Source organism: Henckelia pumila, chromosome 4 (assembly GCF_033568475.1).
Source record: "Henckelia pumila isolate YLH828 chromosome 4, ASM3356847v2, whole genome shotgun sequence".
NCBI lineage: Eukaryota > Viridiplantae > Streptophyta > Magnoliopsida > Lamiales > Gesneriaceae > Henckelia > Henckelia pumila.
The window spans coordinates 65,890,564-65,903,277 of record NC_133123.1 but is presented as its reverse complement, the minus strand read 5'-3'; the positions used below and the strand labels follow the sequence as shown (position 1 = coordinate 65,903,277).

General features: G+C 34.0%; 2 protein-coding genes across 8 annotated transcripts; both read right to left on the bottom strand.

The window, feature by feature from the left end:
- Window positions 1-239: 239 nt before the first annotated feature.
- LOC140861110 (bZIP transcription factor 44-like) lies at window positions 240-710 on the bottom strand. The gene has a single exon (XM_073264113.1). The coding sequence runs from the start codon at window positions 708-710 to the stop codon at window positions 240-242; it is 471 nt and encodes a 156-aa protein (XP_073120214.1).
- A 6,079-nt stretch (window positions 711-6,789) lies between these two features.
- LOC140865013 (uncharacterized) lies at window positions 6,790-11,843 on the bottom strand. 7 transcript variants are annotated; one of them, XR_012144459.1, is made up of 9 exons: window positions 11,448-11,843; window positions 9,639-10,532; window positions 9,276-9,365; window positions 8,942-9,012; window positions 8,781-8,833; window positions 8,592-8,688; window positions 8,247-8,335; window positions 7,889-7,958; window positions 6,790-7,081 (listed from the first exon to the last, which is right to left on the bottom strand). XR_012144459.1 is itself a non-coding variant. In XM_073269491.1 (8 exons), the coding sequence occupies exons 2-5, from the start codon at window positions 9,992-9,994 to the stop codon at window positions 8,602-8,604; spliced, it is 567 nt and encodes a 188-aa protein (XP_073125592.1). In that variant the 5' UTR covers window positions 9,995-10,532; window positions 11,448-11,843; the 3' UTR covers window positions 6,790-7,081; window positions 7,889-7,958; window positions 8,247-8,335; window positions 8,592-8,601. The 7 variants fall into 7 exon arrangements, 6 of the variants coding, with proteins under 6 accessions (XP_073125592.1, XP_073125595.1, XP_073125593.1 ...); XM_073269491.1 differs by lacking the exon at window positions 9,276-9,365; XM_073269494.1 differs by lacking the exon at window positions 9,276-9,365 and having other exon boundaries at window positions 8,789-8,833.
- Window positions 11,844-12,714: the final 871 nt, after the last annotated feature.

Sequence of the window (12,714 nt, the reverse complement as noted above, 5' to 3'; positions counted from 1 at the left end):
TGAGAGCATAATACAATTACAAAAGTTCTTGATCTTTAGTTACTCATTATAAAGCCCCATCACAAGAACCTTAATACCACAATAACAATAATTATTATAATTAATATTTAATATTTTTCCTTGTAATATACTTCTTAACCATCCTGCTCCATTAATTAATTAATTAATTAACTAATGATTATTATTATTATGATAATATTATAATTATAATTATAATAAAAGGTAATTGGAGATCGGAATCAATACTCAAATCCAGGTTCCATAATAATCGGCTGGCTCATATTATTAATCCCAAAGTAATCCCAAGCCGGTTCAGCCAAGACACAGGCCGGCTCCTCCTCAGCCGCGGCGCAGAAGCCTCCGCAGACGCTCACGAAGCTGGCTATCTCGTCCAGCGACTGGAGCCGGTGGCTCAGCTCGGCGGCTTGAGCTCTGATAACAGCATTCTCGGCTTCGACATTCAGGTAATGCTGTGTAGTGACATTGAGGCGGTTGAGGATCTGGCGATTCTCTTTCCTGAGCTCAGCCACCTGAGCCATCAAGTCGTCGAGCCGCTTCTGTTTCCTGAGCCGGCTCCGGCGAGCCGACTCGCGGTTGGAGATCATGCGCTTTCTTCTCCGCTGGTCCAATAGCAGCAGCTGCAGATTTTCCTCGGAGCCTGAATTCTGAAACCCAGATGAAATTGAAGAGATCCCACTTGACGAATCCATTTAAATATGAAAATCCGAGCTCAAATTTTCTGAAAATCCTGTATTTATTCTAAGCTATATCTGTTCTTGATCCGATAATTTTATACCGCTAATAATAATATTAATATATATAATAATAATTCCAGTTCAGAAAATTAGGGAAATCATGAAATGCAGTAAAACCAGTAGAGGAAGACGACAGAGAAGGATTGAACAAGATGGGCCCTGCGCCTGTACGATGAATTTATCATAAAACCCTCCGAGAGGAAGAGTTCAGTCAGAATCGCAGACATGAATATGAAAAATTAGGGTAAATGGGTGGAGCATTTAAGACCGAATTGAAATTAAATCCCCAAAACCTATCGATTCAAAGGCGACGGAATTTGATTATGCGGTGAAATCGAGAAAGATTTCAGCAGAGTTTGGAGTAATGGAGCAGATCGATCGAGATTGAAATTGAAAAATTAGGGCACTGTGGGTGAAAGACTGAAGAAGAAGAAGAAAAGGAGGGGTTTTGGGAAGGTGGTTTCGGCTCTCATTTATAGAGGGAAAATCGGATGCTCCATAAAGTTCCTTTGGAATAAAAGAATTATTATTAAAATCAAAAGTAACAAATATTTTAATAGTTTGGACTTTGGAGTTCAAGTTTTCACTTTTCAGGGAGATCGTTAATTTTACTTTTAGTCTTTTTGTACTATGGTTTTATTGTGTGTATTGTCATGTAATCCTCTTGATTTAAAAAATAAATAAAAAGAGTGAAATCATTATCGTCAATTATATTTCTATCTCATTTTGAACTTTTGTTATTTTGAAGAAGATCATCATCTAGTTTTATTAGAGTAGATTTAATACCCTCGATTCAACGAGACTCCTGATAACATGAAATATAAAAGATCAAAAATAAAAAATTTCCTCGTTTATAAATATTTTTTGCTATGATTGATAATTATTGTCCAAAGAATTTAAATAGATGAAAGCAATGATTATTACGGAAGTTATGGAAAATTAATATTACTAATATGAAAATTTATTACCTAGAAAAATTAGCTTCTACATAGAAACGAGGTTTTTGTTAGTTGATTAAATAAAATGAGATATCAGAGGCAAATTTTTCTGAGTTATGTTTGGATTATAGGATTTAGAAGAAAGAAGCTAGTTGAGCGGGATAATTAGTTATAAGAACATGTGGGAGTGTGTGATAGATTCATTCAGTTATCTTGTGAGTTTATACTAGCAGTAGCTAGAGGAGAGTGTGTAAACTCTTGTAATAGAGGAAACTCTGGGATTATCTTTTCAATTCAATATTACGTACCTTGTGTCATTCTCATTTCTTTGTTGTGTTGCCGAGAATCAAATTGAGTCTTTATCAATTGGTCCGACTGAGAAGATTTGAAAGTGGTCTTTGTCGAGGTAACTTTCAAATACAAACTAGTTGAAATTTGAAATATATTGTCAAGGGGATTTTTTTTGGGACAAACCAATGATTTTGTTTGATAAAATATCAAACTTGAAACTAAATCTTAAGTTGGTGGAAAAAAAAATAAATAAACATAACAAATACGGTAAAAAGTGGGTGAAAATTTCAACGGTGTGCTTTCCAATTAAATTCTACTCCCAAATCCATCCGTATACAAACACACACACGCACACACATTTTAATAACTAGTAAGTAGGACATGCGTTGCACGTATTATACGATCTTAAAAAATGAAATTATAAGAATTTAAAGATAAATTAAATATTTATGTAGATTTATTTGAGAAAACAAAATTTTTATTGTCCATTGAAATTTGAATAAAAAACATGGTGTTCATTTTAAATTCTCGATATTAAAAAGTATTATAAATTTTTTCTGCCGCTTAATTTTTACTTTTTAATCATGACTATGTTGTTTTTTTTGTTTGAGTTTCTTGATTCTTCTATTAAAATCACCAATCCTCTCGTAATCTTGAATCATTGCGATAACTTTTTTGGAGACGAATGACTTTGATTCTCTTTATAAGGTTTTGTTGTTTTGTTTGCGTCTGTTCTTCTCTTATCATCAGTTTGTATTTTATTTATTTTATAATGAGTATTTTGTTTCTAATTATCTGTAACATTTGTCTTTCATTGTTCTGGTTTCTCAAAACCCTCTTCAATTATTTATAGCGTCACATTTTTATATAAGATGAAATTATCTAATTTGAAAGAAAAACTTGTGATCTTATTTTCTTGGGTGATAAAGTATGTTTTTTTGTTCCAGTGTACATGGTCTCTACAATATAAAATACATTTAATAAATATAAAAATATTGAAATGAATATTTTAAATTAATTTACAAGTGTGCATGTTGGTGTATTTTTCAATAGAACAACCAATAAATGACACTACAACGTTTCTTCAAACAATGACACTTAATTTAGACATTTCACTTTGATCTTGGATGATTATTGTTATTTGGTACCTAAAAAATCAATTGTGAAAATTTATACACAATAATTACTTTTTTTGATTAAGAATCTATATAGAGTTTAGCATAGGTGAGTACCTTATGACATTTTTTATATTGATCTTGACATAATATTTGCAATTAAATCCATCAGAAGTTTTGATAACATCTTTGTAACAATTACTGCAAGCCTTGTACTACGACAATACTTTATTTTGAATTTAATTGATGCTTTCTTTGATTTAATTATACTTGTCATATAAAAAGGTTATTTGATCGTGAACAGGTCGAATTATTTTAAAGTCAAATTGATTGAATTCATTAACATAAAAACATTAAAACATAAAGTAAAACTATAAATTATCTACAATTTTCTTTGATCAAACCTAAAGATTTGGATATATTTTTAAAACTCATCATTTACATATAAATTTTCTCTTTCTCCTTCTCTTTCTTTCTCCCTTTCACGTCTCCTCTCATATCCTCTCCTCTCTATCTCAATCTTTTTTATCTTCAAAATGTATTTTTATATATACACTTTTTAATTATAATTTTTATCTTAAGAATTTTTTTTTTTCATTTTTCGAACAAGATTTAAATACTTTCTTAAGTCATTAATTTTTTTTACAATAGTTTATGTTGGAAAATTTAGTTTTGGTATTTACAAAACAAAGCCAAACTAATTGAGCAACAACACAAAGGGCTAAAATGATATTCAGGATGTAGTAACCCAGATTCTATTTTAAGATAATAATAAGTTAAACATGATTAAGGGTTGGTAATTAACCAATTCCGGGGCTTAATCGGACTTCAGAATCAAGAATTGGATTTTCATTTTTTGAGCCAGCTCGGACGGTCCGAAGAAGACTTCGGACGGCCCAAACTCAGCAACTCGGGGGCTCCGAAGATGGCTTGTTGACTTTGGAGTTAAGGCAAGTTCGGACGATCCGAACTAAGGATCGGACGGCCCGAACTCCCTCATGCCATGCAAGCAGGATTACTCAGCCATGGATTTTGACAAGTGTCGGACGAAGAGAAGTTCGGACGATTCGAACCTGAGTTCGGAGGCTCCAAACCCGACGTGGCTTGCATGCATGCATTGAGTTGGATCGAACGATCCGAACCCCAGTTCGGAGGGCCCGAACTCGTTCGAAAATTTTCCTATAAATAGGGGCCTTCAGATTCATTTCTGATTACGAATTTCCGAGTTTTCTTCTCCAGTTATATAGTGTGAGTTATAAACTTGAGGGCCCTATCGGTTATAATAGAGGTTCTTGAATAACCAAGGAGTGGTTATAGTCATCCGGGACTAGCGACTTCAAAGGGCTATCGACGGACGAAGGTATGGTCCGGGAATCTATTTAAGTTTTGGGAGTACTTATTAGCTTAGTTAAGGCTTATAGAACTTGTGTAGTAATACGATAAACTTCTGAATATAGTCTTAGAACCTAGGATCCTACTATACTTGAACTAGCTTAGAGGTACGTACACATTCACTGAGATTGCCAGCGAGTATACATGTTTATATGTTGCATTTATTTGTTATTATTATATGGCATGATATATGATTTACCGCTTTCTATATTCATATGTCATGTGCATATACACATTGAGCCTATACTTTGATATACCTGATTATAGAGTCGCTCAGCTCTATACTCGATAGTCTATCACTGAGAGTACCGCGACGGCGGGGACATTTATGTCTGACTACTCTGGTGTACTTGACGAGTTTGGTTGCACCCATAGGTTGATCCGTGCGGTGGCAGTACTCATGTGGCGCCGGTACTGAGCATGACTTTTCAGATGACCCTTTACCAGTCATCATGTTGCATGCACTATATACATATGTTTACTCATGTTTATGTACTGGACGTTAGCGCTCACGTCCTAGTTGTTATCTTGGACACCCTATTCCATGGGACAGGTCGCAGGATGGACGGAGCTGGTAGTTCGAGGAAGGACTAGAGAGCCGGAGCCTGTCAGGGGACTTTATACAGCAGGATTTGTTTAGCTGTATAATGTTTATTTTTTTAAGTTCTTTGATATGGTTGTATCACTACAATATTAAGCCTGAACTTGTTTTACTAAGCTGATATGTAAACTATGGATTATGTTTCCACACGATTTACTCTGTTTAAGTATCTTGATGTATTAAGTTTAATGCATGCTATTAGTTGTCAGTTAGTAGGTGATTCCATGCAGGGTCACTACACAGGAAATGGTGACGTCACAGATAAAGTGAACGCTACCAAAACTGCATCACTAAAACTAAACCATCAAAAACCTCGCTAAACTGAGTTGACCTCGCTAAACTGCTTGCTTCAGGGATACAAAGCAGTTTACCTCGCTAAACTGAATTCATCAGTTTACCCCTGCTAAAACTCACTACTTCAGGAGGCCACAATAGTTTAACTACCGAGCTATTTCCGGATAAGATCATCCGTACTCTGACATCTCTGCAGAAGGTAGTGCCGCGATCCTAAGGGAATGTCGGCTCTAGAATTCGTTGATGATAGTGACAATTCCAACGGGAATAATTCAAAATCTTATCAGAAGGACAATTAAAATTTATGACCGTTAGAAATCTAAAGAGTATAAATAGGGATCTCGATCAACAACTCAAAGAGGCGCACGTTCAGAAAACTCTATTATTTTTGCAAGAACACAAAAAGCTTATTACGCTCAAGAATTGCTCAAGGAGCTCGAAAGCACAAACGTTCAAAGTAGTATACAGATCATTGAAGGATCAATCTTTGTGCTAAAAGATTCTGAGTTGTATTATTCTCTATATACTATCAGTCTAGGATTGAAACTAAAGTGTTCTACTAGAAGTTCTTATTTAGGCAGTGTCTAAGTCCGAAACTGGATTGGGTTTGTGCAAATTACTTGTATAAATCAAAGTCTTCTAGTGATATCCTTCCGAGGTGGAAGAAGGGGTGACGTAGGAGTGATTGAAATCTCCGAACATCCATAAACAACCACGGGTGTCCACTAGTAGAAAAATCGCAAAAGACTTCGGTTATTAACCGAAGTCGTAGATAGATAATTACCGAAGTAGTGTCACGTGAAGTAATAGGTACTGTTTTACTTCGCATTATAACTGAAGTCGTAGCATTGAAATTACCGAAGTCTTTGCGAGGTTCATGGAGCCAAAACCGATTCAGGATTGGGCTGATGCCGAAGTAAAAACATATATTTTACTTCGGTAATTTAATTAATTAACGAAGTAAAATAAAATCATTTACTTCGTTAATTTCATAAATTACCAAAGTAAAAGATATGTTTGTACTTCGTCGATTAATGAAATTACCGAAGTAAAAGAAATGCTTACACTTTGGCAATGACACTAATTGACAAAGTAGAAGAAGTCTTTTACTTCGGCAATTTCACTAATCCACGAAACAAAAAAATATCTTGTACTTCGGTAAGTTCAATAATTGATGAAGTAAAAGATATATGTTTTCTCCGTCGATTAGTGAAATTGCCGAAGTAATAGAAGATATATGATTACATCATTTATATGGACTGATGAAGTAAATTCTTTGAACGACTTCATAGCTACGGATTTATGGTGAAGTAAATTATTTATTTAACTTCACCATTTAATTTTAGTGAAGTAAAAACATATGTTTTACTACATTAAAATTTAGATACAATAATGCCACAATATAAATATATTTTTGAAACTCAAAATAGACTAATAAAATTAATAAATTATTCATCTCAAAACGACAAACATCCATACATCAAAAAGTATATCCACCAAAATTACCCAGAAATATGCATGTATCCACAAGTATTTCCACAAAACTAGAAGTGTATTCAAACAGAGAAAACAAAGTATTATCCCAATATACATGACACGTTTAGGCACCTAAATAGGAGTAGACGAATTCACCCCATTCACTTTTAACTTCGTCAAATTGATCTTGGCTGTAATGTTCTCGATGGATCCTGCAAACTAAAATGTAAAAAAAAAAAAGATATCTCGACATCAATAAGAATGTCATCATCTTCAGGAATCAAGTAAACATATATTGTTTCTTGGTGAAGTCACTTGAAAGTAAAAACATCTATGAGATTACAGACTTAATGCATAAGATGATACATGCTTATAGTGTGGCTTGCATTATCTTAATTTAGAAAATAGGATATCATTAACTTAAATTAAAAAGGTTGCAACTTTCATGCATGATAGTCCAGACTAATCTTGTGACTGTGGGCTCAATCACGCAAGTAACACAAAGAACAATTCAAAACTGACATAAAACTTTATCGAAATTGGAGTACAAACCAGTGTTAGCATAATGCGTTAGGTCTTGTCTTCTAGCGACGTTAAACAAAAAATGATAACTACAAGCTATTTAACAAACAAATAATTGGACAAGCAGAGTTGAAGATTATATTCCATAAAAACACATAAAACCAATTGCACTATTATAACCAGTGCACAAGTAAAACACAAATAAGAATTCTTTGAAAAATTCATGCTCATATGCTCACCATCAACCAAGTATAAAATAAAAAAAAAACTCACCATCTTCTCCAAATGTAAATTTTCACAAGAAATGCTAATTTAAAGCGAAAATGCCAATAAATTCACAAAAAAACATCATGAAAATGAAAAACAAAGTGACCAGTTTTGCTTTATTCACCTTAGAACTTCTTTAATGTAAATAGAGTAAACAAAAACAGATATTAAAAGCAACAAAACAAAGAAATTATCATTTTGAAAATAACTTGTGCTTTCTCTACAGAAAGGCCATACCAATTACAAAGGAGAAAACCCCTTCATCAAGGGTTTTTTTAAATGCCTTCAGCATGCTTGAACTATAAGCCTGATAGACAAACAAAATGTTATAGCAAGAATAATAAAAGCAATGAAAACAGTTAAGAGGAGGATATAAAATATATTAAATCTATATTCACAGTAAACCTTTCACTACAATCTCAAAAATTCAAATAGACTGACAAATAATTTAACAGGCTTGCATGCTTGTGGCTTATAAAACTATATACTCACATCACAACCCTTTTAACTTTTAGGCCACATCATTACATATGTAGGCTACAAGAGAAATAACATTAAATTAAATGCTTCTTCTCGGTGTGTCCCAACATATTACCTTGCACATGGAGTGAATTCGTGGAATACTGCCACCATTTTCAACCTCGAGATCACGTAACATCTTTGCCAGGTAGCTCTTGCCACTGCCTGAGTATAATAAATTTTAAAATACTCTTAGCAGATAATACAACAATGATATATAGTTTTTGCAATAAACCAAAAACATTTAGCCCATTTACTATACACTTTTTATTATATGTGGACTCCGTGTAATAACAATAGCTCATAATGCAACCAAGTATGCCACTAATAACAGCAATAACGTGTGCAAAGCCATTAGAAACATCAGAATCACATTCAAAGTGTGATTACTAGTGTCTTGAAATAAGCTTTTTTGTCTAACCTATCTGTAATTAAATTATATCATGTTCAGACAACAAGCTAAACTCCAGCTCATGGGCAACCCCTCCAAAAGATAGAATCAACAAATATTGCGAGACCTGCGGCGCAAAAACACAAATGAACAAATGAGTAAAAACTACAGCAATTTTCCACAAGGATATAATGCCTAAGCTGGAACCTAGGATCTAACCAGCTTACTCATCTTGATCTTCGGCATGGCTTTCTTCATTTGGCGAGATTGAGCTGCATAATGTAAATACACTTCACCAACACATTTATATTTCCTCAACATGTACTTCATGAACTCCTCTGTTGCAATCAATATATGTGCATGAGCTACATAATTCTTACTGGTTCGCAAATCACAGGTCACATTAACTGTACTATCTTCTTTGGACAAGAATTGCCTTCCCAATACATTCCTACATAAACATGGTTTCTCAATGAACTATTTTTAGGATGAATACTAGCAGTGAAGCAATGCGGATAAAAGGGAAGCAAGAGCAACCCAATAGAGTATTAGGAAAAACAATTTAATAATCAATTTAATAGAAATTTAAAATTTCAGAAGAACAACCAGGAAAGAAAAACGCTGGTGCATGCCTCGCATCCTTTAAGCTTTTGTTAAGATGTTTAAAAGACTGTTCCAAAGCACCAGTGGGGATCTCTCCCTCGTTTTCCTCACCATTAGTTTCTAAATTTGTAAAAGTTGTGGCAGCAGCTTCCAATTGTTCTCAATTATGATAGAGGCCTATTGACAATAAACTCTTTTGAACTGTAACATCACAATAAGATAAAATAGCACTCAGCAGTGCTATCAAGAATTAACGTGGTTGTAATAACACAAACTATTCATTCAGAAAAAATGTGTTTATTACCTGTAAAATTATATGACATACAAACAAACTGTTTTTAGATAAAACAAAACAAGCAGTTACTCAAAATTAAATTGAATACCATTAGGATTCCCAAGGCATTCTTTTACTATACAGAGTGATTAGAGGAAAAAATTGAAACGAAGGCAACTAAACGAAATTTAAAATATTACCCTTCAAAATAGCGATCCAGCTGCTGATTTGGAATTTCCAACACCCGTGTGCATAATGTTGCAACACTACACCAATCTTGTTCTGAAATTTCATACTCAATGAATTTGTCCCAAAGAGGAAAGCATAAATAATCGCTTCCAACATATTCTAAAGTTGTTTCAAATAACTTGGAACACCAACAGAAATAAATAAGTTGTGTTATTCCATTAAGATGCAGGTTAATCCATGATTGACCGCATAAGCATCTAAGAGGAATGGTGTTGCAGGGGTGATAATTGACTGAAAAAGCATGTGACAATTCTGAACTAAGGACAAATGACACTGCATTTACCTTTCTCAAAATAAACTTACACATCTCGTCATGACTCTAGGGAGTAGTCATGAAGGCCATCTTAGCCTTAATGGGAACCTTCTTCCTAGCAGCAATGATATATTGATGCACCTCATGTGCCATGGACAAAACAGGGTAAAGTTGTCAAAAACCTACAGAAATCTCAAAAAAACTAAAAGAATATTATCGCGTATACACAAGGAAAAACAGGGTCAAGTTGTCAAAAGAACACTGAATTCTTTTTTTATAATGAAGAAAAAACTTGAAATTCTTTGTAAACTAGACAGAGAAATAAACAAAATATAGAGAGTTTTACGTACCTCCAAGTGAAGAAACCAATTCATTTCAAGGTTTTACCTCTCAACTCAGTTAGTTGATTTTTGGACAAGAGATTTCATGGTAATCCTCTTAGAATCTGGAATTAAGTGTTTGTCGGCCTGAGTCTCAGGTAGAGTATCTGGTCCTAGTGCAGAAGTACTCGATGCAACCGGCAAACTATTGCAGCGAACGGCACCCGTAACGGTGTTTTCAAAACTAAAAATTTCTTGAGAAGTTCCATTATCTGTGAAGAACAAAGAAACGACAGTGATGAATTAAATGAGGGGAGAAATATTGAAATACTTGCAAGTAAATATAACAAATATTAATCCTTCAACAAAAAGGTAGAGTTCATTCCACGAGTACTCTCTTGTCTTCACTACCATTTTGTTTCAAATCTGGAAAATCGATGTTGATATATACTCCACAGATTTCCAACAAAAACCCATACAATATCTTTCCTGAATATTAATTTATTTTGCGTCCTTGTCCTTCTCAAAAAATGGAGCAAGTCATAACATAATGCAAGCTGATGTACTCCACTTTATATTGAAGAAGAAGAGTCTGACCTCTTATCTGGTTCATTTTCCATTCCTTCTCAAAAAAATGGAGCAAGTCAAAAACAAAAAAATGAAATTTCATAAAAATCCGGTCACTGGAACACCACAACTAATTTCGTTTCATTATTCTCCTTTAAAAGCTAGAATAATTTCAAAATCCTAATTACCACGGTATATTAACATTACAGATAATCGAACACCAACTAATCACGTCGAGTCAACCCTCGAAAATCTTCTCTATACAAAGAAATCAAAACCCGAATTCATACAGAATTACCCAAACCAAATCACCAAAAAACAGTAATTACACAAACAATTACACAGACAATTAAAAGCTAGAATTAATTTCAGAATCCTAATCACCACTATATATTAACATTACAAATAATCGAATACCAACTAATCATGTCGAGTCAACCCTCGAAAATCTTCTCTATACAAGCAATCAAAACTCGAATTCACACACAATTTTACCCAAACCAAATCACCAAAAATAGTAATTACACAAACAATACTTACACAAACAATTAGGCCCCCGAAGAACTAAAAAAATTATCGAATAAACGAAAAACCACAAATCAAATGAAAATATCAAGTACCTCAAGCCCTAAAACGTAAAGTGATCGGCATCCACCGATTATACCACAAACAAAAATCCCGGCGGTGATGAAATTTCTCAGATTTACAAATGGAGAAAAACAATACGGGATGAAGTAATAGGGCACAAGGCTTTGAGAGATCAGAAATTCATACGAACGGGTAAAATGAATCGATTCGGAGGTGAGAGCGTCCGGTCGGAGGATTCGATAGCTGCAGAAACCATATACAAACCATCAACATATTCAGAAACTCCAATGCATCATATATCCATACGTGCTTGAATGTGTATAAGCGGGGAGCAAGCTGGAACGAAATAGAGAAAGGAGGGAGACGAATAGGGAAGCCCTAAATAAATTTGCACTGGAGAGATCGAGAGAAGGGGGGAGACGATGCTATACGAGAAAATGTAAATGGATAAACAAATTACCTTTTACTTCACCAAATACAAATTAAAAGTTTTATTTTTACCTTTTTACTTCATCAAATTATACTTCATGAAGTAAAAGGTCACTTGAAAATTTAAGTGAAGCCCGTTTTTTTAATTGATGAAGTTTAAAATAATTTTTACTTCGTTAATTATATTACCGAAGTAAATAATTATGTATTACTTCGGCAATAGTGATTGGCGAAGTAAAAAATAGCGAAGTAATATGCATAAATTCTACTAGTGGTCACTTTCAGTTTATTCATCACTCACCACATACCTTAAACTGATATTTACTCAGTGTTTTCAAATCTACAGTTTGACATCTTTCCGCACATATCTTGTTTGCCAAACTGTATTCGACACTAAGATAATCATCGAGCTTGTTCATTAACCGATCAAGTTCAAAATATTCTCATAAATTGCTTGAAAGTATATTCACCCCCCCTCTAGACTTTCAACCGATCCTAACAAGTGATATCAGAGAGCTTATTATCTTTTTTACAAAACACTAAACCAAAATGACCTCTTTCAGCAAAATCCCCATGTTCTCGAAAAAGGATTTTGACGACTGGAAGATTCGAATGCAAGCACACCTATTAGCAGTAGACGATGATATGTGGTTTGTCATCACAGATGGACCTCTTGCAATCACCAAAGTCAACACTGCTATAGCTCTTTCTGGAGGTGGTCCACAGTATATTGAGAAACCCAAAATTGAATGGACTGCTGAAGATAAAAAGAAGGCAAATATTGATAATGTAGCTAAAGATATCTTGTACAAAACACTTGACAAGAATACTTTTAGCAAAATCAAGACATGCAAAACAGGAAAGGAGATT

Coding starts and splice junctions, on each gene's coding strand:
- LOC140865013 (XM_073269491.1), bottom strand. CDS start 9,994: ATGTGTAAGTTTATTTTGAGAAAGGTAAATGCAGTGTCATTTGTCCTT. Junction 9,013..9,638: donor CTGGATCGCTATTTTGAAGG/GTAATATTTTAA, acceptor ATGTTTATGTAG/GAATGTATTGGGAAGGCAAT. Junction 8,689..8,780: donor AGATCAAGATGAGTAAGCTG/GTTAGATCCTAG, acceptor TTTGCGCCGCAG/GTCTCGCAATATTTGTTGAT.
- LOC140861110 (XM_073264113.1), bottom strand. CDS start 710: ATGGATTCGTCAAGTGGGATCTCTTCAATTTCATCTGGGTTTCAGAAT.